At 39.1% G+C, this 27528-nt stretch overlaps 2 protein-coding genes across 2 annotated transcripts; both read left to right on the top strand.

Annotated features, from left to right (window-relative positions):
- The first annotated feature begins 937 nt into the window (after window positions 1-937).
- LOC117411494 (F-box only protein 28-like) lies at window positions 938-11644 on the top strand. The gene is made up of 5 exons (XM_034019101.3): window positions 938-1196; window positions 2612-2721; window positions 4883-5021; window positions 7369-7564; window positions 7984-11644. Exons 1-5 carry the CDS (start codon window positions 1008-1010, stop codon window positions 8367-8369), a joined length of 1020 nt encoding a protein of 339 aa, XP_033874992.1. The 5' UTR covers window positions 938-1007; the 3' UTR covers window positions 8370-11644.
- A 4997-nt stretch (window positions 11645-16641) lies between these two features.
- On the top strand, window positions 16642-27498 carry LOC117410644 (sphingolipid delta(4)-desaturase DES1). Its single transcript, XM_034017349.3, has 3 exons — window positions 16642-16904; window positions 24484-25226; window positions 26483-27498. The coding sequence occupies exons 1-3, from the start codon at window positions 16823-16825 to the stop codon at window positions 26627-26629; spliced, it is 972 nt and encodes a 323-aa protein (XP_033873240.2). The 5' UTR covers window positions 16642-16822; the 3' UTR covers window positions 26630-27498.
- Window positions 27499-27528: the final 30 nt, after the last annotated feature.

Genomic DNA, 27528 nt, shown 5'->3' with positions numbered 1-27528 from the left:
TCCCCACAAGAGGTCATAGCGGCTGCCACTAGCGTGGTGAAAATCAGCTTTTAATATGTAGTTTAAAACAATAATTAAACAGTATTTCCATCTGATACAAAGGCATTCCAGATGGCTTTGTATCACATCGATATCAGGATCAAGTAAAACAGAGTTGCATGGTGTACTTTCTTGTATAGTTTTCTTTGAACTGTATCTGTTTCCAGTCCAGTATGTTTACATTCCCCTACGGTCGTTTTTGATCTGCAGTTATGTAAACTACATTACACACTCAATAACGTTCTGTTGATACTATTTTCAGCCACTGGTTAACGTTACATGACCTTTTTTCGTCTTTTATATTTTTGATTTTTTTAAATTAGTTTATCACAGTTTTTCCTTTGCATAGGTTAGGCGTAATCAAAAAATACAGCAGCGGCATCTACATCCTACATAAAACTGAGCAAAATATTGTATTTACATTTAAAAAAAAGGTCTGTGTCGCACTTCATTTATTTGTACGTCGAGATGCCCCGTGTTTTCTGAAGTTTATGTTCATTTTCACAACATACAGCAATTATTCTGTCAAACAGCAATCCAAATAGATTATAAAAACCTCAGAAAACAATGATATGATTTGATTGACGTATTTTCATAGTTGTGTTAATCTGTGTAAGTCTGTCCAATATTAGGCAAGTCTCAACTTTTTAAATTCACATTAGTCAATTGCTTATTAAAAAACCACACATTCTATTTGTGTTTATTAAATACTAAACAAGACAGCAAAAAAAAATAAACACTATTACTCTCATTTTAGTCTAGGCGTTTGTTGCAACTTGAGTTTCATCATTCACCTAACATGGTGTAACAAAAGAGTATTTTTAACAGAGTAAGACGAAGACAAACACGTTTGCCAACAAAAACGATGGCGGCGCCAGCGCTTTTCTAATGCAAGGTTTCATTGGAAGCACTTCCTCCATCAGTTTGGTCATGTTTACGTCACTTCCCAGATTCCTTTGCAGACGAAGATGGCGGCCGTGGAAGACAGAGTGGATGCAGGTGTTGGAGCGCTGGAGTGTGGATCTATTTCCCCGCGATTATCCACTCCGCCCCCGGACCACGCTCACCAGAACAACCCGCTCCTGGGGCTCCCTATCGTGGTCATCGACACCATTCTAAATTGCCTCACTTACGATGAAATCAGTTTTCTCCGCCTGGTGAGACGGAACAAAAACAAAGCCCAAAATGCATATCGGCACTACAAGGACCGATTGACAGTATATTTGTTTTATTATTGTGATATTTTACTATGCCAGATTGACACATTGCGAAAGTTATGTCAGTGTCAGTATATCATAGTTAATACATATTACGCTCTTTAAAAAGAGTGATATTTAATCTAACTATTTCCTTAATCACTTTATATTTATTAGTACATGTTATTACATGGATGTATTGTTAATTACTGCACCAACTCAAAGAACAACCGTTCGGTTTTGTGATTAGTCCAGCTAGCTCTAGAAAATACGTCGCTATAAGCAGTGTTGGGTAATTTATTTTAAAATGTCCTTAAGATGTGCAGGGTGCAGCACTACAGCAAACTATATAAAAGCAATTTTGTATGTTTCACGCTGGTTGGTTGGCATATTCCATATTAATGTTTGAAGAAATTGACATTCAATAACTAATATAATAACAATATTAATTATCAATGGGGTGTATTCGTAGTTTAAATTTTAAGAATGTAAATTACTAATAAGGAGAGAGAAAAAAAAAAAAACGTGTTTGTTTTAAGAGTATTGCCGTTCAACCCTAAAAAATACAAATATGATCAAACCAAAGTGGTCAACCGATATGAAACAGATTTCAGAATACTTTAAAGAAAAAACACCAACACAGCTTTCGAAGTATACACAATTTTCAATTGCATTTTGATATTAATCAAATAAATGCGTTTTAATGGACAGCTTTTGAACGCCTATAACTAGTGTTCTTGTTTAACTGCCTTGTTCTCATAGAAGATTGAGATGAAATTGTAAGTGGGGCATAAAACACAAAACCAAGGCAAACAGGTTTTGAATCTTGTCCTGATATGAAGTAAATATAAACCTGCGTTCTGGGAATTTATTCCCACCTAAGTCTTGTTTTTTTGTAGGGTTCTGGGTTTTGACACCAGTTATGAGTTCTGTGTATTTTTGTAAGCATTAAAAATGAAAACAGTCTGAGAATGTAATCTTGAATAAATGCATTTTAGCTTGAGTGGTGGAGTGAGAATGAGGAAGTGGTTTTGTAAGTGTATTAAATGATGTTCATTTTTAACACTTTGACTTTGAGAATCAAGTGTACCCCTTTTTTCCTGGTTCTTGGCTTGTTCTTTGTTTTAGGTCAGATTCATTCATGAGCCAAATGTCCAGCAGTCAGAGCATAAGGCCTTTAGCACCAAAAGTCTCTGTGTTCCAAGAAGAGGCATTTTAAGATGAAGAATTGTTTTATCTTGGGTTTGCCCTGCATCTGGTCTTTGGACTGATGCTTGGTCATATCATTGCTTATCACAGTCATTGCATATCCCCAAACAGTTGGTAATATCATTAGGATTTCCAGCCTGATGATCTCTTTGCCTCTGCCCTGGCAGGTGTGTAAGCGGATGGACGTGATCTGCCAGCGAATGCTAAACCAAGGGTTCCTGAGGGTGGAGCGGTACCACAGCCTGTGCCAGAAACAGGTCAAAGCACAGCTGCCCAGGTACGAACCACCGATACTTCAGTGTTCAGATAGCACAGCTGACCAGCAATGAACCACCAGTACTTCAGAGTTCAGATAGCACAGCTGCCCGGGTACGAACCACCGGTACTTCAGAGTTCAGATAGCACAGCTGACCAGCAACGAACCACCAGTACTAAAGAGTTCAGATAGCACAGCTGCCCAGGTACGAACCACCGGTACTTCAGAGTTCAGATAGCACAGCTGCCCAGGTACGAACCACCGGTACTTCAGAGTTCAGATAGCACAGCTGCCCGGGTACGAACCACCGGTACTTCAGAGTTCAGATAGCACAGCTGACCAGCAACGAACCACCAGTACTTCAGAGTTCAGATAGCACAGCTGACCAGCAACGAACCACCAGTACTTCAGAGTTCAGATAGCACAGCTGACCAGCAACGAACCACCAGTACTTCAGAGTTCAGATAGCACAGCTGCCCGGGTACGAACCACCAGTACTTCAGAGTTCAGATAGCACAGCTGACCAGCAACGAACCACCAGTACTTCAGAGTTCAGATAGCACAGCTGACCAGCAACGAACCACCAGTACTTCAGAGTTCAGATAGCACAGCTGCCCGGGTACGAACCACCAGTACTTCAGAGTTCAGATAGCACAGCTGACCAGCAACGAACCACCAGTACTTCAGAGTTCAGATAGCACAGCTGCCCGGGTACGAACCACCAGTACTTCAGAGTTCAGATAGCACAGCTGACCAGCAACGAACCACCAGTACTTCAGAGTTCAGATAGCACAGCTGACCAGCAACGAACCACCAGTACTTCAGAGTTCAGATAGCACAGCTGCCCGGGTACGAACCACCAGTACTTCAGAGTTCAGATAGCACAGCTGCCCAGGTACGAACCACCAGTACTTCAGAGTTCAGATAGCACAGCTGACCAGCAACGAACCACCAGTACTTCAGAGTTCAGATAGCACAGCTGACCAGCAACGAACCACCAGTACTTCAGAGTTCAGATAGCACAGCTGCCCAGGTACGAACCACCGGTACTTCAGAGTTCAGATAGCACAGCTGCCCAGGTACGAACCACCGGTACTTCAGAGTTCAGATAGCACAGCTGCCCAGGTACGAACCACCGGTACTTCAGAGTTCAGATTGATGATGGCCCGTGGGTCAGAAATATTATTACATCTGCCTGCTTGCAGTGCTAAAGTAGAGACCAGATTAATTGGAATCATTAGCACTGTAAGGGGGTGGACAAAACATGTGCCCAGTCTTGGAAATAGTCAGGCCTGTTACCTTGACCATTTGGGGCTGAAACTGACTTCAGTGAAATGCAGACAGGAAATAGCAAAAAAGAATGCAGTTGCATGTAGCAGCAGGTCCTTTAAAAAATATTATTATTAATACTAATAATAATGGGGCCAACGTTGCATTCTCTGAAAAGCAATGCCTGTGACTGAAGAGATATTAGGGTTTCAAGTACTGTGTTTGTGTTGATTCATTCTGCTTTGTGTAAAAGATTAGACACTGTACCAAGACTCACAGTTGCTTGATCTTTTCGATTGCATGCTGTCTTGGTGTTCTTGTCTCTTATTTTGCATGATTCTCTGAAGTCTCTTTCAGTAGTAAATTATGTGATGAATTGGATCCTGTCACCAGTAAAGGGTTGAGTGGATCAGTGTTTATGGGAGCAGAGGATGCATGTACAGCATAAATAATTGATGAGTGACATTTGTGGTGTGGACTACTAGCAAATAACTTCATGAATAAATGTGTGACATTTATTCAGACAGGCTGTGGTAATGAATGTAGATTAGAAATAAATTTACTAAGACCATGGAAAAATAGCAGTGCTATAAAAGCCCTGGAGAGATCTGTTTAATGGGGCTTTTGCAAGTCTTTAACATTAGATTTTATAAAATGGGCTATATATGGACTGAACCTAATTTCCACTACCACATTTTCTTCTATGCCATCCCAATGAAAATATCCCTTCTACTTGCACCAGTAGTTTATGTGAAGTCACTTTGTTAAAAGGATGATGATTAAGTGGCCCACAGTTACATCTGACAACAGGGATACAGTGGAGCTGTACATTTTTATAATAGATACCAAACATGTTGATTCAGTACCTGACAGAGGATATGAATGTTCCTGACCTGCCCCCTTCTCTTTTTAGACGAGAATCGGAGAGAAGAAACCACTCACTTGCACGCCATGCAGACATACTGGCAGCTGTGGAAACACGCCTTTCCTTGCTCAACATGACATTCATGAAATATGTTGACTCTAACCTGTGCTGCTTTATCCCTGGAAAGGTAGGACAACAAATCCCTAAATCCAAAATGTATTAATGCTACAATCTAAATTTGTCTACAGCAGCATATCTGTCCCAAAGGGAGGCAAAATGATTAAGTGTGTGGTCTGACTTCTGGTGGTAGAGCTTAACCTTGTACGGTTTTCTAAATCCACGAGATCAACTGTAATCATTTTTCAAGGGGCTAAATTACCAAGCTGAAAGCGTGGGCTCTGTGCACTTCTGCATCTCTGTTTTAATACAGTGCATTCGTGTGCTCTGTGGCAAGAGTTTCTCAGAGGACTTTCAACGCAAGAAACATCATGAAAACATTTAAATTTGCCATGTTAATTTTGTCTATGGTGGGTGGTGAGTGAAGAGCTGGAATATAGATTTACTTTAATTATATTTGTGTTTTGAGATCTTGGGTGGAACACTAAAAAGACTTTTAGGAGGTCCTCTGAGATTTTTATTTTCTATATCCCTTGCCACGTTTGAAGTTCTTTTGCAGTTTTTTTTTTTTTTTTTATAACTGTTGTAGTACTTGCCGACTTCGCAATCAAATCAACAATGTTGAATCTCCTTTCAAATAAAACCACAGCCATACTGGTATGTTTCCTTTCTGTTGGGTGAGGTTAACTCTAGAAATACCCAGCCTTGAGTGCACACATGGCTAATTTACATATTTAAATAGCAGGATGGTGGTTACTGCAGTCTGTGGGCTAAAAAAAAAAACCTTCAAAGATTGTCAGTGTATGATGTTGCTGATTTACAAGTGTGTAGTGTTTACTAGGTAAGTTTACTTTTCTGAAGTTTAAATGTTCGATGATAGCAATTTAATGAGTTCAGTGTTTTATCTACGTTTTTTAAATAATATTATTGAGTTGAGCAGGCAGCTAGGCTGCCCAATTTAGACAGAGAAAGACAGTAAAGGCACTCTGCGTGGAGTGCAGGATGCTCCCTATACCTGGAGATCGCGGGTTCGAATCCAGGCTATGTCATTGCCGACCGTGACCGGGAGTTCCCAGGGGGCGGCGCACAATTGGCTGAGTGCCGCCTCGGTAGGGAGGGCTCAGGTCGGCAGGGCAATCCACGGTTCATCGCGCACCAGCGACTCCTGTGGCTGATAGGGCGCCTGCAGGTCTGCTGTGGAGCCATTCAGATCTGTGTTGTCCTCTGACGCTGTGGATTTGCAGTGCGAAAAACAACGGCTTGACTGGGACACATTTCAGAGGACGCGTGTGTCAGCCGCCGTTCCCAGAGTCACCAGGGAGTTGCAGCAGTGAACCGGGATTAATAAAAATACTATTGGTGAATCCAAATTGGGGAGAAAACTGGGGTAAAATCATGGGCAATGACTAAATTAAAAAAAAAAAATTAAAAAAAATTAAAAATGTAACTTTTGGAAATATTCACTTCAAAACAGTGTGCTTATTCTGGCTAGATTCGATACCGCACAGGACACACACAGCATTTTACATGGTCTCAATTCATGTGTTCAACGATAACATTCAAGTTCAGTAAAAAAATAAATAAATGTTTTTTGCAAATTGCCTTATCTCTTTTCTCTCTACACTTCTGCATTTTTTGAGAATTGCTTTCTGATTTTGTTATAAATTGGAACTTAGTTTTGTTTCAGAAGCATAACCTGTTTTTGGACTCTTAATTTGGACTTGTTTTTGAATTAGTTTTACATAGCATTTTTAGTTGGTGCATTGTCACCGTCGTTAACTAATTTTATTTTATTTCGTTAGTTTTTAACAGCAGTTTTTCATTTGCAGTACTTGGCTGAACTCTAGCCCCTCCTTTCCTGTGTGCCTTCTGAGTCAGCAAATCGAGACACTTTTTTTGTATGGTCCACTTAAAGCTTTTTTTTTTTTTAAAGTCCTGCTGGTTCATTTTTAAATACAGAATTACATACTCTCTGTGTATGGCTGCATTGTTTAGTAACCAGGGCTTAGTTTTACTGAAATTTGCCCTGCAACACGTGACCAATCTGAAATCGAAATATTGCCTTGCGGTTCTGGATGTAGGTCTTGACACTGGCTTTTGGTGTCTAGAGTTAAGAGGTTTTGCAAGTTCTTAATCTAATAATTAAAAAATGCCATCTTTTTTTTCCTGTTTTCATAGGTATATATTATTACTCACATGGGGGTACTAGATTATTTGGAAAGGGGTACAGGCCTAAAAATCTTGAAAACCACTGCCTAGCTAAAATAGTAAATGTTTTTCACTGTGTAAAAGTGAATCTCACTTTTATCAGTCAGTACTTTAGTTTGTTACATGTATAAACAGCAAATGCATCTTAAAGCAGTGACTTAGCTACGGTCTCCTGTGTCCTCACACTGATGGTCAAATTTCCTTTCTAGGTGATAGATGAAATTTACCGGGTGTTGCGCTACGTGAACTCCACGCGGGCACCCCAGAGAGCTCACGAAGTCCTGCAGGAGCTGCGGGATATCTCCTCCATGGCCATGGAGTACTTTGACGAGAAGATTGTCCCCATCCTCAAAAAGAAGCTCCCTGGGGCTGACATGTCAGGCCGGCTGATTGGCTCTCCTCCAGGTATTTAGATCACATATTGATGTCTTATGTATTGACCTGCTTTGATGATGAGGTTCTGGAAAGCTACCCCACTATTTCTGGTGGATATCGTATAGAAAATATATTTATTTGTTCTGGATGTAGGTCATGAAGACCAACTTTTTTAGGGTACTGACACCAAATCATTTTTTATACAGGGACTCCCATTGCATAACTGTTTGCTATCCTTCTATAAGCTTAATAAGACACACCTGAGCTTGATACTTATAAATAAATCTGCTAAATAAACAAAACGATACTTACAGGCTGTTGCTAATCAAACCTGGAAAAGGTGTTATTTCAGTCCCTGAGATGCTTGACTGGATATGTCTGTTACTAACATACCTTATCAACCGCAAATTGGTCAATGCTTTGTTTTAATGGCGTGTTCTCTTACTCAGTGCCAGGCCCCTCCTCCTCCCTGACCACGATGTCGCTCTTGGCCAAGAACACACCATCGCGGTCGGAGATGACGAAGCTGCAGCAGCAGGTGAAAGTGAACGGGGCAGCGGTGACGGCGTTGCGGCGTGAGATCTCGGAGCTGCGGATCAAGCAGCTGGAGCAGCAGAAGCAGCTGCAGGACCAGGAGCAAAAGCTGCTGGAGCAGACCCAGGTGATTGGAGAGCAGAATGTACGACTGGCAGAGCTGGAGCGCAAACTGCGTGAACTGATGGACAATGCAGTGGGAGACAGCCCTCCTGGGACCAGCCCGGAGACACCCTGCAAGCGCAGCAGGAAGGCAGCGGACAGCCCCCGGCAATCCAAACGCCTAAGGAGCAAAAAATAAAAGGGGGGGAAGGTTCCACGGCAAGGCAGTAGCCAGCCACCCCTCCACACACACACACACACACACACACACACACACACACACCCTTTTCCACCTTCCTCGACCACTCCAACACTCTCTAGGTTTTGCCCGGCCACCCGGGGATTGGGACTGCTAGCCTACTATATATATTTTAAAGTGGCACTATGCCCTGAATGGGCAATCCTGCACATTAAAAGGAAAAGGGTGAAGTCCTGCTGAATGAATTTAAATTGCTATCCAAAGAAAGTTCTGCTAGCTAGTGAAAGCCTTGTAAAGGTTTCTTTGGGAGGTTTTAAAACGGCAGAAGTGTCCCACAGTAATTTGGATTTGGTGGTTTGGCATCGTACTGCAGGTAACTGTGTAGAAAGGTGGAATGTTTAGGTTCTACTCATGGATTTTCTTGGTTGGCAGAACAGTTAGCTGCAAAACAAATGTGTTTTTTGTAATTGCTTTTTTGTTGTTGCTTTTTTAAAGGAGTTTAATGTAATTTTCTATAGAGAAGTGGCTCTAGTAGATGAGGGCATTTTAATGAATGCTCCGAAATCAGCAATTTGAATTGAATTAAGCAAACTACTGAATGGGGAATCCCTATTAATTTGTTAGCTGACTTTTTTTTAAACATATTCAAACTTTAATTTCAACAGAATCTAGCAAAAGCTTTCTTTTTTTTTGCTAGTTCATCAAATGCATATTTGCGTCAGATTGTAATGGAGAAGTTATATCAAAGGAAATAAGACAGTGGTGAAGACAATGACAGATGCAACATATCTATCCTGAAAAACAAAACAAAAACAATATTTATTCTGTATATTAAGGCAGAACATATTTATTGGTTAGAAGCCTCCTCTGTTGTCTCCATAAAACCTGCATCAATTAGAAGAACTCTATTCTGTAATCTCAAACTATCTCATGTCTATAGTAACCCAGCCTGTGTCCCATACCCTGTTGCCTTGTAGTTTTACTGGAAGCATATATATATATATATATATATATATATATATATATATATATATATATATATATATATATATATATATATATATATATATTACACACACACTTGGGGCTCCAGTTATACTTCTGTATGCAGGGCATTGTCATAACAATCGGAGTGTTCACAGGCTCTAAAATGACACCCATAAGTACCAAGCAGATACCAAAGCTTTTTTTTTTTTTTTTATCCACCCATTCTGGATCATTCGATTAGCGCTCTTTTTTCTTTTTTTTCTTTTTTGAGGATTGTCAGATTTTTGTAACCCATACTTTGATCTAAAAGTGGACTTGCAGTTGTGCCTCTACAAAGCTGTTTAGTGTGGTAGTGGTTGGTCATACATTAACCATGCATGTTAACGTGCAGAGCCAGAGGCTGCAGGCCATGTTCTCCAATATCATTACAATACAAATGATAACTGATTGAAAAAAAAAAAAAAAACAGAGCGCTGTGCTGAAAATGAATCTGGTGATACAATGTTAATGTAGGGGCAGATCGGCATTCGTGAAACGGTACTGACTTGAGTTTGCAAGTCATGCCTATAATCCATGTAGTCTTTATTCTGGGATTATTTAGAAGTATTGGCTGTGGTCATACTGTGGCTCTCTTGTTTACTCTGGTTTTAAGATGGTAAATGTTATTATCCAGCGTTGTAAAGAAATTAACCCGTCTTGTGTTGAAATCCTTTTTATAAAGCCTTTTTTTAATTTAATTATTTTTTTTATAAAGGCTGTGTCCAATTTTCAGTTAATGCAGCTTGTAAGACATGTGAGGGAGTAGAGCAGCTGCACATTCAACCAAATCTATTGCCCATCAGTGCCTGCTCCTGCTTTCAGCCCCTGCCCATCAGTGCCTGCTCCTGCTTTCAGCCCCTGCCCATCACTGCCTGCTCCTGCTTTCAGCCCCTGTCCATCTAGCCAGTGAAAATACTTCAGCTCACAGTTGCCCTCTTTTTAAGGTATTCTTTTTTTAATTGCATACATTTTTTGTTTTTATGTACTCCTTTTTTAAGCTGTCCTGCAGCGTTGCTGTTACCAAGCTCTTCTAACCTGTATACAATTACCCCTGAGCCAAACAACAAGCAAGCAGCTTGCTTTAATTGTTTGGAGGGCAATATGAGATGGGAAATCTGAAATTCTCCAAAGGCAAATCACAATCCACAGAATTCTATTTTCATTTATTTGTTTTAGGAGAAGAAAAATATGTTCTTGAGTTGTTATGTGAATTGCCCAAGGAGAATTGTCAGAATTCCCTAAAAATCAAATTTTGGCCTTCATCGTATCTGTGTTCTCAAGTTTGTCTGTTCTCCAAACTGATAAGCCACCCCAGGTTCAACACTGCTATGATCCCACCTGCTATTCTGTTCTTTTTTTTGTCTGTAACCAAAGTCATTACCAAATAAAATGAATGACCAGTTTTAATGATCAGAACTGAAAACGGGTTGATACACTTCCACGCTTTTCTTTTGGGTAGCATCTGATGTACTTTTAGTTTGAGCCTTTTCTGGCAACAGTTGTGGTGGGTTGGATTTAAATGTTTAAATGGTTCAGTGAGATTGAATAGTGCAACCTATTATGTAGAGATGTCCAAAAAAATGTATTTAATTAAGCATTGCAATTTATTAAGTTATGAGCAACTACTATTGAATTAATTGGCTGCCAGATCAATGTGTGTTCCAAGTAAAATCCCAGTTAGAAAGGTGAACTGTAACCACCCTTTTTTGTATTTTTTATTTTTTGCACAATAATTATCTGGTACTCTACATACATCCATCCCATTTAGATTGTAAACTTCTTTAGTAAGAGCAGTCAGACTTTGTACCCTATTTTTTGTTTAAGGAAACCCCTGTTGTCTTACCAAACACCCTAATCAGAAACAGGAATAGATAGTGTTCATAGATTCTGCTTGTTATAACTGAATTCAGGAACAGTCACAGTTGGAAGAATAGTTATTTCAGTGACTGCAAGTCATTTCTTCCTTTTTAATTGTGGCATGTTGGTAATTGCAGTAACCAGTGATAGCTGTAAGAGGACAATATGTACACACACATGTAAAGTGTGGCTGAACACAGGGAAACTAGAGCTTGTGGCTTATAAGAGACTGTGTCTCCTGTTTAGAAATGACTGTACTGTAATCTATATGTATTCAGAGTTTAGATTGTGAAATATTACATGTATGTAAGAAAGAAGAAAAAAAATCTTGTAAATTACCTAATGTTCTGGTTTGTTGCACACATTGTAAAATGCATTACAATATTAAAAGAGGTATTAACATTGCTGTTAAAGAAAATTGCCAAACATTTGTATTTATTTATTTAGAAAGGTACTCAATATGAGACAAATCTGATATGTACTTTCACTTAAATATCCTCAGTATTTTGCAGTTGTTTGTATGTGATTTTCAGCAAAAGAACAAGGAACATTGCATATCATTCTGTAGTTTACTCTTTGCACACAAAAACACCAACTGCTAGATGGCGCCGTTGTGCTGCAAGGTTCTGGAATGCTGGTCCTAAGTGCTGACATGCTACAGCGGGGAGAAGCTAGCTGCCATTGGTATAATACACAGATAAGTAAAGTGTTACCCAGCGATTTTTCATGTGCTGACAAGTTCCTACCTGTTTTTATTGGGTACAGTAAATTCCTTAAGATAACATGCCTCTGTATGAACCAACAAACTGCACTCTACAGCAAGGGTGGGGGGGGGAGGGTAAGTTCTGGTCTAAAGTACGCAACGCTCTTAAAAGTTAGTTGCTCTGTTGTTGAAATGTTTAAATAGTACTGCAAAGTGTTTCTAGACTGTCACTACAAACTTTGACCCCCAAACTCCAGGGAGGAAGAGGGAGAGCAGAATTCTCTGGAAGTAGTTATTACTTGTTCCTGATTTGCAGCATCATATAAAATGTTTTATTAACTGCTTAAAAGTTTAAACAGAGTCCCATTACTTCAAGTAAAAACATTAAGGTAAATTTATATAAAATTACTATTTACAAGGACAATGGCAGAATTCTTATATAATAGTTTTTGAAGTCAGTATGTCAATTTGCACTACTGCTGTATTTAAATAAAAAAAACAACAACAACATAATTGATGCTGTATTGTGATCTTGACAATTGAACCCTTCCTTAAGACAAACAGGGTCCAAAGCTGCATTTCCACTGCCAACGTAGCCATTCTCGGGTACATTCTGATATGCATTCATTTGGATCACCATGCTCTTGAGCCTACTTCTAGTTTCTGCCGACAGTAACGCTCAAACAAGTTTAGTATACATTTTTTTAAAAATCAAATAGAAATAATAAAGAATTAATCTTTATCTGTTGTTTGTTAACCCTAATGTTGGTTCTCCATTACTCCACAAAGTTTAATTTGAGATGTATATTCTGGATAGGTTTTGGAAATCTTGCAAAACATCCTGTACAGATTTGGAGAATCAAGAACTGTTTGTATAATACATAAAACAACATGTAAATTCCCTAATTTGTTTGTTGAGCACAGGTGCACGTGGCAGGCTCTTCGTTATCTTTCCGAGATCTTTGTCCTTTGGTAGCTCCTTTATTTGCATGAACACAAGGACCCAGAGCCAGTGAGGTGAATATGAAAGCACAGTCCCAGCGCTGCTTAATCTTCAGGATTTGAAATTGGAAACTGATGACCTTTTGTCCACCTGGACCTGCAAATCTTTAACTACCGCAGTCTCTAAGCAGAAAAAAAAAAACCTGTATGCTAGTTCAGGCAGCTTTCAGTAATTATTTCTGAATCTAGTGGGCTGTAGTGTTCTTTTATATTACTTCTGCAATTTATTTCTAAGGTTAAAATAAGGTTAAAGCACTTCTAGCTGGATTAATGCAACTATGCTAACCACGAGGCAAACCACTGGGTTCGGTCCCGAAATAATAATACACTAAACAAGACAAACACAACACGGTCACAAGTCCAGAGAGAGAGCTCTTAGTGAAAGTCGTGATTTACAGGTTTATTTGTGTACAATGGTGAAGTGTACTCTGGGTTTCTTGTTGGCGGTTTAGCTACAGCTCCCAGAGGTTAGCCTTCTATTAATGACAAGCACACAGAAACAAACAAAACACTTAACACTCATGATGCGCTTATCGCAGTATGTTTCCTTTCTCGGTCATTCTCATAACCACATCAAAGGAACATATTACATTGTGACATCCCCAATTATACCCTTAGTCACGCCCCCTGCGATAGCTAGTTCAGTCGCGTCTCCTACAATCCATGACTGACACATTGTGTACCACTTTAGGGCGATGACTTTGGGCATTGTGACTCCGCCCCCTTCCTGGGTGGCTGGCTTCCGACTGACCCTGGAATGAACTGCCAGACCAACCAGTACGAGGCACTCTGTTCCTATTAAACAGCGCTCTCACAGGTCGGGAGGGAGATTGTTGACTAGGATTCATTCACTCTCTGTCATAGAGACTTATGTCCCTAGTACCTTAAAGGGTTAACTTGTAAGTTATTTAAAGAAGTCACTTTGTAAGAAGGAAATGCTTTTTTATGTTTGTATTCATAAAGACATTCTTTACATAACCCATGAGTCAAAGCTTTGTGAATAAGGTCTATGCATTACAGTATATGTGCACATTTGACATATTCAACATATATTCAACATATATGAAATATATTTCATACTAAACTTAAACTTGCAATTTTGAGTAATTACAGTAATTAAGATTTGGTAATCATGGCTTTTTCTAAAAGATTGTAAATAAAGATTGAGTGAAATTTCTGTGAATAGAGGCATCTATATTTGTTTAGGTGTTGAGTATCTAACGCTACAGAGTGAATTTTTTGTTTTGTTTTTAATATTTCATTTTTTAATTTATCTTGCAGTCACTCAAATCCAACTACAGAATGACTGGATACTTATTTCACTTCCTTGACCCCTTTGGGGACTCACGGTGGTATTTGTTTATCTTTATTTTAACAGTAGCATTAAACTATAATAAATGAACTGCCATTGAACTTGTATTATTTCTAGCATTAAATAAAGCTTTGCCTTTGCTCCCTTCAAACGAGGGCCTATAATGTTTGTGCTTTAAAACCTTTAAGATATATATACTATAAAAGTTTCATAATAAATGTGTATATGTACTTTATTTTTGGCAGAAGGAGTCTATTTGACTGATCTAAGCATAAAGACAGTTTGTGAACCAAAGTTATGAAACTCAAACCTCTAACAGTTCAAATGGCCCTGGTACTCTCCCGCCTAGACTACTGCAACTCCCTCCTGGCTGGCCTCCCTGCGTCCGCCACCCGTCCGCTCCAGCTCATCCAGAACTCTGCTGCCCGCCTGGTGTTCTCTCTGTCTCGCTTCGCCCACGCTACTCCACTACTCCGCTCGCTCCACTGGCTCCCGATCACCGCTCGTATCCAGTTCAAGACTCTTGTACTAGCCTACAGATGCCTTGACCAGACTGCACCAGCTACCTCCAGACCCTCATCTCTCCCTACACCCCCACTCGACCTCTCCGCTCCGCCTGCACTAGAAGACTAGCTCTACCTCCGCTACGCTCCCCTGCCTCCAGAGCCCGCTCCTTCTCCACCCTTGCTCCGCAGTGGTGGAATGACCTTCCTACAGATGTCAGGACTGCCCAGTCCCTGACCACATTCCGGCGCCTCCTCAAGACTCACCTCTTCAAAGAGCACCTGTAGAACTCCTCTGTTTGTATCCTGGGACACTATCACCCTTCATGTAAATGTGCTTTATTTTGCTCTTATCTGCCCCCTAGTTTACTGCATTTAATCCTGTACTTCAGAATACTGTAATCTGCCAAGTGTTTAACCTGTAGTACTTTGTATTTAATCACATCCTGATGTAACTATCACTATTTAATCATATCCTGATGTAACTATCACTATTATCTGCTGTATTATTGAATTGTGGTTTGTCACACTTGTACTTTGCTTGAACAAAAGTTATTGTATTTCTTGCTCTTATTGTATTACTTGTATTGTAACACTTGAAATGTATTTGCTTACGATTGTAAGTCGCCCTGGATAAGGGCGTCTGCTAAGAAATAAATAATAATAATAATAAAAATGTTCTGTAGACATGTGCAGAATGCCAGAGGGTCCTATTCCAAGATTTAAGACAGTGATATTGAGCTCTCCTAGCGTCTATATCAGCTGAATAGACCCCAGGTTTTCTCATTGTATGGGATGTATTTGAAAATGTATTATAACAATCTGAACACAAAATAAATAAAAAAATGAATTGTCACTTAAGTTACTGTAAGTTGATTTATTTAAATAGCCTGACTATAAATCAATATATGAATGCCTTTGTGAAGTCTATTTTTTAAGCTATGGTCTGTATTGTTGCATGCAAGCTTTTAGTAGATAATAAATAATACTAGAGCCTACTTACAGTGCAGGACTTGGAATAGAATTGTTTTTAGGGCCAAACAGATTTGAGGTTTCAGATCTTTATCCATACAGGAAGAAAGAGACAGTGTTCTCCAGACAGCAAGGAAAGGGAGCCCTTCAACTAAAAGCATGTCAGGATGTGGGAAGTCCAAAGAAATGGACAAGTTGGTATTTGTACAGCCTAATAGTGCAATGTAAAGTCACACTGTTTTAAAACTAAACCAAGTGTAGTGACAGATAAGAGAAACCACAGTCAGTCCAGCCTGCAACATATCAATAACTATAAATGCATTAACACACGTACCCAGAAAGCCACTAGAATAATCATGCACTGTTCTGTGTGTGCCTGCTGCCAGTCGTGACGTGAACACCCTCTTAGGCCTCTCTCAAGTAGAACATGCAAATTGTGGATAAATATACTCTACCAAAAAATTAGCATAAAACAAGACAGGAACCTCCGACAACCAACTATACATTAAGTTGATTCATTCAAGCAGTATACCTTTAAAGTAGAATTATTTCTTACAGATAATTTGTCTCTGTCTTTACACTCTTCAAACAAATGTTCTATACTGTGTGAGCTTTAACACCTACACACTTTAAAACAAGCAATATAAAAGTCATAAAACTGTACACTGTACAACTGTAATAAGGTTCGACCTTACCAATATGGCGTAGTTCTTGCTCCGACACTACGTCATGATTAGCGTCCTACAGATGAAAAGAATATTAAAGATGTTTAAAAAAAATACATTTTAGAACAGAAATAATGTGTAAGTTGTTGTTAAACGATGATGTTGATGTGATATTAAATATTTATAACAGGGTCGCTGTTGTGTCGTAATGGTGGGAGGAGCGTGTTATCGGCTCGAAAAGTTGTCAGTGGGTGAGTGAGGGCGAGGAGTGCGTTAAATTGCTGGCTGGATTGTCAAATTTTTTAGGACAGGAAGTAGACGTGTGGGGTAACGTGGAAGAAAAAAGAGAAAGCGTATCTCACTTAAAACAAAAGAGTCAGAGACGTAGTCAGTTGGTAATAAGAAGAAGAGACATGGGGAACCGTGTGGCTCGAGACGATTATGAGTGGGTTTACAGTGACCAGCCGCACGCCGACAGGAGGAAAGAGATTCTGGGTGAGCTGGTGATGGGTGATGGGTGAGGGTAGGGCTGGGTTATCGTGGGTGCGTGTGTGTGTTTAGGAGGACAACGGTTTGTTAAGCTGGCCTGTATGAATATGTGGAAAGAATAGCAAACAAGTGATGATTAAATCAATTGAGGACCAAGTGGAATTGCGTTTTCACATGCATCACATTTTTTTGTATTTTAAGTAAAACATGTTGGTTTAATTTACGAGCCGTGTTGTTTTTTAAACGGTGTTGTACCAGGTATTGATGTTAGTTGTTTCACAATTGCTAACTATATTAGAATGTTGTAGTCTTGCTGTTAAAAGTACAGTGACTGTGTTCTGGCTTGAGACTGACTCTTGCCCCACCCTGTCTGACGGCGTCAATTTGGAAACGTCGCAGAACCGTTAAGTTCACTTGAATGGAAGGCCCTCTATTTTGTTAACTACACGTACACATTTGGACGAATCGGTTCTTTAGAAATGAAGTAAGAGCCAATTAATTTAAAGAAAATAGTACATGTGCTAAATGATCCAATGAAAAGGGTGCCTCACATTTTCCATGCTTTTCCAAAAGCGATCAGGGAATCCTGAGCCTTTATATATATATATATATATATATATATATATATATATATATATATATATATATATATGATTTATATTAGCTCAAAGACCCAGCTGCCCTGTATTTCTGTCACCGTAAACTTCCAATAATCGCCGGGTCTTTTCTAAACGGCGAGTTATGAATAATAATACAATGCACGTTATACTGGATGTGGTCTTTTTAGTGGATTTTATTGTTTATTATTATTAACAGTGGTCGATGAAATTCAGTTTTGCAATGCAGATTCGTTCTTCTGCTTGTTCATTTTCTAATGTTTTGCATATCCTTGTTTTACTTTCGCTTTATTCTGTGGGGGTGTACAACACAGTGGCATTGTTATAAAATAAAACTGTTACTTAATACCCACTGACACCACATTCTAACGATGTTGCTGGAATGTTGCAATTTAGTTATGTTAATGCTATGAGGATGTATGTTGGTGGCTTCTCCATGATTGTATTTGAAGATGTTACATAATAAACGCTGGGTGTCAATAGTCGGTCTGGCTTATTGCTAGGGTCCTGCGTTTACGCGATCTGCTTTCTTAGGCTGCACTTCATTCCTCCCACCGCAAGGTGGTCATGTAGTCTGCTTAATTAAACCACTTATTAATTAATAATCTCCCGATTCCTTTAATCATCTCAGTTAGTCATTCTAGTAACGGGCGTTGATTAGGCGGCAGCAGCAGCTACGGACATTTTATTTGGTCATGCATCCCTTTATTACTAATACGTCTTATTCGATATTATTACTTAGAATGTGTAAATAATTTAAATGGTTCAATTTACTAGTAGGAACTATTTAAAATATTTTTAAAAATTCCCGGAACAATTTATATAAAATACTGAAATAACATTAATGCTGTAACATATTACAAATATTACATTAATAATAATAATAATAATAATAATAATGATGCAAGGTTGTTCGCAAGCAGCACATTAAGTGTCACTTACAGTTTCATGAAAGAAAATGCCCCATGCATTAAATGTTGCTATTAAATTTAAGCATCGTCAGTTGGTTAACCCTGCCTTCTTTCATAGATTGACGTTGTTCTGGAAAATCTTGGCCATAAGAAAAAACACTTCTTTACGCTTCTTAAGACAGAGTTGACTTCACTGCGAGGTGGCATCTTGTGCGTACAGATGTTGACAGTGTGTGTATATTGTAACAACAATCCTAAACGCTAGAAGAATGAACTTTCAGTCGATTCAGGGCCAAACTCGATGTTTATTACACTAATAAATAATCAAAGACAATCTGCCAATTGTTAAACAATTAACAAGTCTCTGTGGGCCACGACCTACGTCGCTAAAACAAATTCATTATTGAAAGGGATCTCGGTGGAACTATTCTGTCTGTTTTATGCGCTTCTCTATTTGCTTCACAGTAACAAACACTCCCCCTGTCACTGGTCTTTAGTCCCGCCTCGTCCCACGCCATGAACAATCACCAGCAGCTCCTGTGGTCCGACTCGCATTTGACGATGTGATACACAGCCCCTCCTACTCCAAGCGTTCCTGTACTTCACAGACCTCACATATGATACAATATTAACTTTTTTTTTTGCACCTCACCTGAGTATTTCGCTGGAACTGCAGCATGCTTTGTCATGAGATGTCGCACATTTTTCGTTCACTGCATATGAGACAAAGTGGAAATCCTGTCTTCTCCACAAAGGCGTACGTATCGCTCCGTTCGGCTGAAAAGAACGGTATTCCTCATCCGACTTCTTCCATCTTGATGCCATTTTGTTACGAAACTAAAGAGCTCTACACGATAACGCATGCATTAACCCCCCTACATTGGGTCGAGTATCCCGTTTTTGGCATAAGGCTTATAGATTGTTTACATATTTAAAATTAAGGGCACATTATTAAAGTTGTTTAACAGTAGTTTTACTGAATGAAAGCTACTGTTGTCAGGATCTGTATTGATTTTTACATTCTGCCATGCAGCATACATGCTTTACCATTTTTATACTTTTATATAAAACATTTTAAGTAACACTTGGAAAATGCATTAAAATATAAATACCATTGTAATGAAAATTGAATATTTTAAACGGTAAAGACCTGTTTACACAAATGTTTATGTTTAATATTCCACATAGATTTACAGTCTTATAAAATATTTAACAAGAAAAAGAAAGATTTAGGTCAAATCAGCTAGCAGGGTGAAAATTGGTTAACATTTTTGCACCAGCTTTTTGTTTATGGCAAAATAACTAAAATGCATGAGTGCGTGATGGTAAGCATTTTCAGCACTCTGAGAGGTTCCCATGCAAGTTGTTAATTTAACCCTTCTGGTAGTGGAAATTAACACATCATTTCATGGGCCTCACCACCTGTATAAACTAAACCATTTCCTGTAACAAAAAAATTGTTGTGTTTTGTAACATTACAGGCGGGTAGGGTTGATAGTAAACAATAGTAACTACATAATAGAGAAGAGAAATGTCACTAAAACTATACAATTAAAGGGTTTCAGAAAGACCCAATTCAGTATCCTAAAAAAAGGGCTTTGGTTAACTAAAAAATAGTACATGGACATGTTGATGCCAAATGATATACAATAATCATTGATGTTTGGTGTTCAGTTCCAGGAAATCCCTGGTGTTCTTAAATTGTAACAAAGTTAGGACCCCTTAGTTACTGCAACATGCTGTCCTCAATTAGCTTTGACGTGCTGGAACGCCTAACAAAATAAATATACAGTTGGTGGATCACACCAGTTGATGTACTTAGACTAAAATAGTGAAATAAAACTAATTTCTGGTTTGTTTAAAAATCTGTGGTTTAATCTTAAACACATGTGTGGTTCAGGCACTGGTAGGAACATCTGGTTCTGGAATATTGGTTCCTCAGCAAGAGATTGTTCATTTTTTTTTTTTTTTCAGCGCACAACTTTTGTTTGAGGACAATGTTGGTCCCTGCTCTGGAAGTCTGTACTATAATACATTGATCATGATTCGAAGTGTGTTTTTTTTTTCCAAGATGCCTATCTGACATTTGTATTTCAAGCAGTGGTAACCATGCACTGACTGTGATACTGAGTAAAACATGTATTAAAATGCAAGTGTTTGAGCTCACTGTCAGGCAATTGTACGTTAAACTTGAGATAGGAGACAAAACAGGCTTATGGTTAAGTCATGGAAAACGTGATCTGGTGCCTATCAAACAGAATGTTAATAATGTGAAGAGATGGACTAAATAATGATTACGTTTATTGTATAGCCTCGCTGTGGAAAACAGATTATATACGAATGCTCTCCAGAAGTAATTGCTTTTCTTATTTCCAGTTCTTTTAACTTGTAGTATTGAACTTTTAAAATGAGTATGCTAACAAATGTTTTTCAGACCTTACGACTGAAAGTCATTGAAATATTTATACAATGCTTGGGTGTACAGCAGGGAGGCTTAAATCAACAAAAGCACTGAAGGGATTTGTTCTGTTCACAGCAGGATTACCTAGTTAATGTATTGGCCGATTTATGATAAAGATGTGATCATGCTTTCTGCAAACAAGTGTGAAAGAAATACATTTGTTTCTTTTACAAGTAAGTTACAGTTCACCATTCGTAAGCTGGTTGATAACCTTGTCTTGCCTCCTTAAATAAACGTCATTTAGTCATGCCTGGAGCCTTGTTGTTTTTGAAATGATTCATTTTAAAGATATGACGTTGTAAACCAATCCACACAATACTTACACATTGGGCACGGCACAGTGTCAACATGTTCTTGAAAAGGGTTAGTAGCTGCTTAACCTGCATTTATTTTCTCTCTATATAAATTACTGGCCTTAATTTCTTTCTGCACAGTGGTTACTGTCAGGGTTAGAAACTCGTGCTCACCTGAGGCGAATTAAATCTGACGAAAACAGTCACTCGGCACTGAAGCCTCGCTTCATCTCCCCTGCAATGCAACCCCACTTAATGACGTTTTGCGTTTTTGTTCTCCCTCTGCTCGGGATGCGAAGTTGATCATTAATTTACAGAAATGCGTTGCATCTTTTGAAGTATAAAGTCATTTTACAAAAATGTGGGGATTTATACTGGGTTACGACCCTGACTGAAGATGTCATTAGCAAAGCGGGCCGGTTGTACTAAAGAGGTCAAACAATAGGCCACGTTTTACTAAACATTTTAAAACTAATAAACAATTACCATAATGAAAATGATCGTAATATGTTGCTTAAAACATAATAGTTCTTATCTATAAACAGTAACATGTTTTAAAGCTTGGTGTGGTTTACATTATCATATATTTTAAGTGATTGGAAGCTGCAATTACTTTAAAACACACTTTTTATACCAGTACACTACTGGTGAGCGAGGATCAGTTCATTTGAAAACTAGGCTTTAATCACTGATAATAGTGACTCTGGGGCTCAAGCACCAATGGGGGGAAAGTAAGGTACTGCATAATGCAAATAAATCACATGTTCTGTCAATATATAGGGTGGATGCTTCACAAGCTGAACTGTTATTGCAGCATTTAAAAAGTATAAAATCCATTTCTACAAAGTCTCCCAGCTTTCTTAAAGATCTGTGTTTCCCTCATTTTGTTCTTTTGTATTTGTTGTGCTCTCATTAGTATCTATAGTAGATTTGTCAGTTCTGACAGTAGATTCTACTGTACTTGCTGCAGCAGTTTTCTCCCACTGCTAATTTAAAAAAATAAATAAAAAAATAGCTATCTAGCTAACAATGAAATGGCTACAGGGCTGCAGTGAAATGTACTGTCTTTAAATTGGGACTTTAGTGAAGACTGCATGTGTACGTGAGTACATTCATTATTGTAGATAGTAATTCATAGTCAGACAGCACTTTTGTAAATAGCAACACATGTAATGTACAATAACAAACATTTTATTAGTGTCATCGGTGTCAATTTCAGGCGGCACTTCATGGTTGGCAAGTTGACAGCTGAGAGAATTTCTCCCGTCTGGTGCTGTCAGCGTCAGTTTCTCAGCACACAGTACAGTAGTCGCTCAGTAATGAGGTGCAAACAGGTGACTGGTCGATCTGTATGAGTGTTTGCGAAGGTGCTTTGTTTTAAAAAAAAAAAAAAAAAAAATGTAAATCTAAATTTTTATAACTATTTTTTAGCAAAATAAAATCTAAGCCTATTTTTAGGGACCCCAACTGTTGCTGCTTCCAACTTAGGCACTTCACATCAGGACTAGCAAGTTTCAAAAGGTACTAGTTCTTTGGACTAGTAGCACAATATCGTTAGTTTCAAACCCTGTTACTGTACAAAATTTTACAGTCTAAAATAATTTCGGTTGGGCATGTTTTGCTCAGAGATCCCTATTGTCCATCCATCAATACAGTATGGGCCTGATTTTCATTAGTGGGCAAAGTGGTGCAGCTGTTCACGCACTTCAGGAACATTCAAGGATGGTGGTTGTCAGTGGATCTCGTGTCAATGTTAGTTTAAAAGGGACATGTATAGCTAATTTGTGGGGACAGTTTCTGTAGTTGGGATATAGTAATATTTCAAATAAACATTAATTTCATGCAGATGGTGTGGTGTCTTGCTGTGTACTTGCAGAGAATGAGACGGGCACTGTGCTAGGCTGAACTGTATACAAGTTTCGTGGGAGTACAGTACAAGTACAAATGCAGACATGCTGCTAGTTCAGTATGAGTATGTAGAATGACCCCTGTGTGTAGAACGAGACAGACTTCCGTACATCTACATGCTACATGCAGCATATGGAGCTGGATTCCGGAGTGGACATGTGAACACTACAATGGGTGCCAGTGGAGAGCCTCTTTGACCGGTCTCTCTTGAAACGCAAACGTAACCCTTTGCACGGTCATGCATTGCGTTGCATTTTAATTGGAATTGCCCACTGACACAAACAAAAGTGCAATTGAACACCCCATATAATAAATAAACATATAATAATAATAATAATAATAAATAAAGACAAACAAAGCAAAGCTTATGTTGGAACCCTGAGCGCCAGCTCCCCAAACGAAGACGTTACGCTCTCATGAAGCGTCGGCTGCTCTCAATAATATAGAATTTTGGTCGTCTTGCATCACAACAGCAGAGATTATAGATATGGTGATAATCATGGTAAAATATTTTAAAATGGCTGGAAGATTTTTTTCCCCCTAAAGCTTTCAATTGTTTGTTTTATAGAAATGGATAACATTTGTTTTCCTTATATAATACTATGTTTAGCTAACTGTGTATTGCAAAATGAATTAAGAAGTGATTATAGCAATGTGTAGTATTCCAACAGTTTTTTTTTTTTTTTGTTTATTTTTAACTTTTTTCTGTGATCACTTGCACTTTTTAAATGTTATAATGGGCACGGGCTCCACTGACAGCCATCGTCCTTGCATGGTCCTGAAGATTAGCCGCGCCAGCACCACCGTTTTGTCCAGTCATGAAAACCATGCCCTATGTGTTCTATTTTCGATACTTGTAGTGTGAACAAGACATACTGGAATATATCACTTAATCTCCCTGGGCGTGAGTGAACCATTTAATAGTGTTTTTTTATTGTAGGGTTATCTTAAGTAAACTAGCATTTTATAACCTAGATCAGTGGGAGGTGTGGAGCTGCCAATTAAGTTAAAGTAATACACACTTTGTAGTTCTCAATTCTGCAGTTTAGACTTTTGCCCCAGTAGCCTTTTGAAGATGAGATTTATGATAAACTCCTGCAGCAACAGTAATTTGTTGAATATTACAACGCTGATACAGATCAATATTTTGTCTAGAGCCTTAGGCTCATGAAACTAGATATGTTTAGTTTCTTGTAGGCATTACTATACTGTATACAGCAGTTGATCAATGTCCTGTTTGTTGTACATACAAAGGTTTGACAACTGTACATTTCTAAGAACAAATGACAGATCCAAACTGTTCTATAGAAAGTAGATATTGATACTTGCACTAGCATTGTGATTTATTTTAAGAACAAATACTGATTTTTATTCATATTTTCTGTCTCCCCACAGCTAAATATCCTGAAATAAAATCTCTAATGAGCCCTGATCCCAGGTTAAAATGGATAGTCTGCATGATGGTTGCAGTGCAGTTTTTAGCTTTTTACTTGGTAAAGGATCTGGACTGGAAGTGGGTTCTGTTTTGGACTTACGCCTTTGGCAGCTGTGTGAACCATTCCATGACGCTGGCCATTCACGAGATCTCCCACAACTCTGCGTTCGGCAACACCCGGGCCCTGTGGAACCGCTGGTTTGCCATCTTCGCCAACCTGCCCATTGGCCTGCCCTACTCGGCCTCCTTCAAGCGGTACCACCTGGATCATCACCGCTACCTGGGCGGGGACGGCATCGATGTCGACATTCCCACTGAATTCGAGGGCTGGTTCTTTTGTACGCGCTTCCGCAAGTTCATCTGGATCATCCTGCAGCCTCTGTTCTACGCTGTGAGGCCACTCGTCATCAACCCCAAGCCAATCAGCCGGCTAGAGATCATCAACCTGGTGATCCAGTTATCTTTCAACGTTGGGCTCTACTATCTGTGGGGGGCCAAGCCACTGGTCTACATGATGGCCGGCTCGTTGCTTGGCATGGGGCTGCACCCCATATCCGGCCACTTCATTGCAGAGCATTACATGTTCTTAAAGGGACACGAGACCTACTCGTACTACGGCTCGCTTAACCTGCTCACCTTCAACGTGGGGTACCACAACGAGCACCACGACTTCCCCAGTGTTCCTGGCAGGAGGCTGCCCCTGGTAAGTTGGGGGACTTCTGTGTGGTACACCGCGGGTAGGCCTTAAAAGGATACTATCTATGTTCTACGTTTTCCTAATACAGTAGTCAGTCGCATGTCTGCCCTAGCCGTTTATCTGCCTTGATCAATCTCTTCAGCAACGTTAGTTTATTATTGAACACAGAAAATTAGTTCAGAGATTGTAGATCCCACCAAAGTTTTCGTACTTTGATGTATGTGCTCAGTGCGTGTAGTGTAACGTGAGCTGTTCAGTGTGTTGATACGTAAATAAATACCGTTTGCCTGCGGGGCGTATCAACTTCAACCTCCCTCTCGCTCCTGCCTGTCACTCAGCAGCGAATGCACGCGCACACACACAAAGACCTGTCAACTCTCAACTCTACCTTATTTGCCAGGAGTCTCCTGTTTTTTTGGACACACCTCCCGGGACAGATTTTCACCTGAATTTTACTCAAAATTCTACTGTTAAACCCCCTTATGTCAGCAAACCTTTACTTTCTGCGGTCTGTGGTTACTGCAATCCGTGTCTTTACCTAGTAGGGTTTAGGACCCAGGGGAGCCTTGTGGCAGACATGCATTCAGTGCGTGAGGCATGCTCACATACTTGGTCATCTACGATGGCTTGCAGGCATGCATATGGCAGATGGCTACTCTGTCACAAGCATTACTACCCTGTATCTTTCTAAACAAGGGATTTAAGGGCGCTCCCAAATAAAAGCTGAATCTCAAAACAATAATTGTGTGAAATATAGTAATTGTTACAGCTGTGTGTAATGGGATTTAAAACTGGATTCATTCATCCGCATTTTTACATATGCACCCTTACTCTGGTCCTACCGCAGTGAGATATGCGACCGGATTACTGTATTGAAATTCTTACCTTCTTTAATATTGTATTGTGTGTTCTGTATGATTCTCTATTGCTGTTGATTAGGTCTCATTTCCACGATTACTAACAATAACTAATCCAGCAAAGAATAGCTTCTGAAATGATCCCTCGTCGCCTAATTGGCAGTTCCAGGGTGTACTTAAAAAAAAAAAAAACACAACAGCAATGTAAGAATATGAATAACAAACAACTTTGGTGAGCTTTGTATACTACTCTTCTCTGCTTTTGTCAAAAACTTTATACATAAATGTTGCACTTAACGCTTTTATAGAGAACTGCTTTTTCCAATTGTGGAAAAAAAATGGTTCCTTTTTAATTTATCTAGTCATTAAGGTATAATATTTATCTTTTTTTTTTTTTTTTTTCAGGTAAAGAAAATTGCTGCAGAGTACTATGACGACTTGCCTCAGTACACATCGTGGGTGAAAGTGTTGTATGATTTTATTATGGACGACTCGCTGAGTCCCTACTCCCGTGTCAAGAGAAAGCTGAAGGGTGAGGTGAAACAGGAATGAACCCTTCCTGCCAGATCGGCGAACTGCTTAAATTATCAGAATTATCTAATGGCCTGCACAGGGTTCAAAACCACACTGTTGTTGTCGCATGTTTGCGTGCATCTCATTTACCAAGAACAACTAAAGGTATCTTATTAAAAACTGAGCTAGTTACAGTCCCGGTGGTGACTTGTGTGTGTGTTTTTAATTATTTTTTATTGAATATGCGTTCATTAACAAGCTCTTGCTTACTTGCCCAAATGACTTGTGAATGGTGGGAGCCCCTCTGGCTAAATTTCAGTCAATATGTATAAAGTTATAAGGCATTGTAATATCCCACAACACATTTATATATTTCGTAGAAATTGGAAAGCACATAGTAGCCTATTTATAAACTTGACTGACTTGCCTTTTTTTTGTTTGTTTTTTTCTTTATATTTTATACTTGTATATTTTACCATACTAGCAGGGCTGGCCTGTTTCTGCTTGCCAGCCCAGCTAACACTATCTAAATAGGAGTCCTTTATCAGGGCTGTATGTCCAGATTACCTCCTTTTATTCAATAAGTGATCAAATCACCATCTCTATTGTAATGCAACAAAATACATTTTTGAAACTGGAGTTTGCTTTGTGGTTTAATGGTCAAATTGTTTAATACATTCTTTATCTCTGAACTGATTTGCAACATGGCACTACTGTATGTAACTGCTACCAAGTACATTATAGTACAGTACTCTGTTCTGTTTACATAGCGTTGAGTTGGAAATGACCACATAATTCCTAAAGGTGTGGAAAATGACAAGTGTTTTCTTGAGTCGCCCCAAAGGAAAGTGCAAACTATTGTGTAAAACGTTCATATTTACATTCCTAATAAATACCGCTGTAAGTGATGTTTCTCTGACTGGTGTGCAATACTTTTT

The sequence above is a fragment of the Acipenser ruthenus genome, chromosome 6 (assembly GCF_902713425.1).
Source record: "Acipenser ruthenus chromosome 6, fAciRut3.2 maternal haplotype, whole genome shotgun sequence".
In the NCBI taxonomy this organism is placed as follows: Eukaryota; Metazoa; Chordata; class Actinopteri; order Acipenseriformes; family Acipenseridae; genus Acipenser; species Acipenser ruthenus.
The sequence above is the reverse complement of the archived record's forward strand: the minus strand, read 5'-3'. Positions and strand labels throughout refer to the sequence as shown.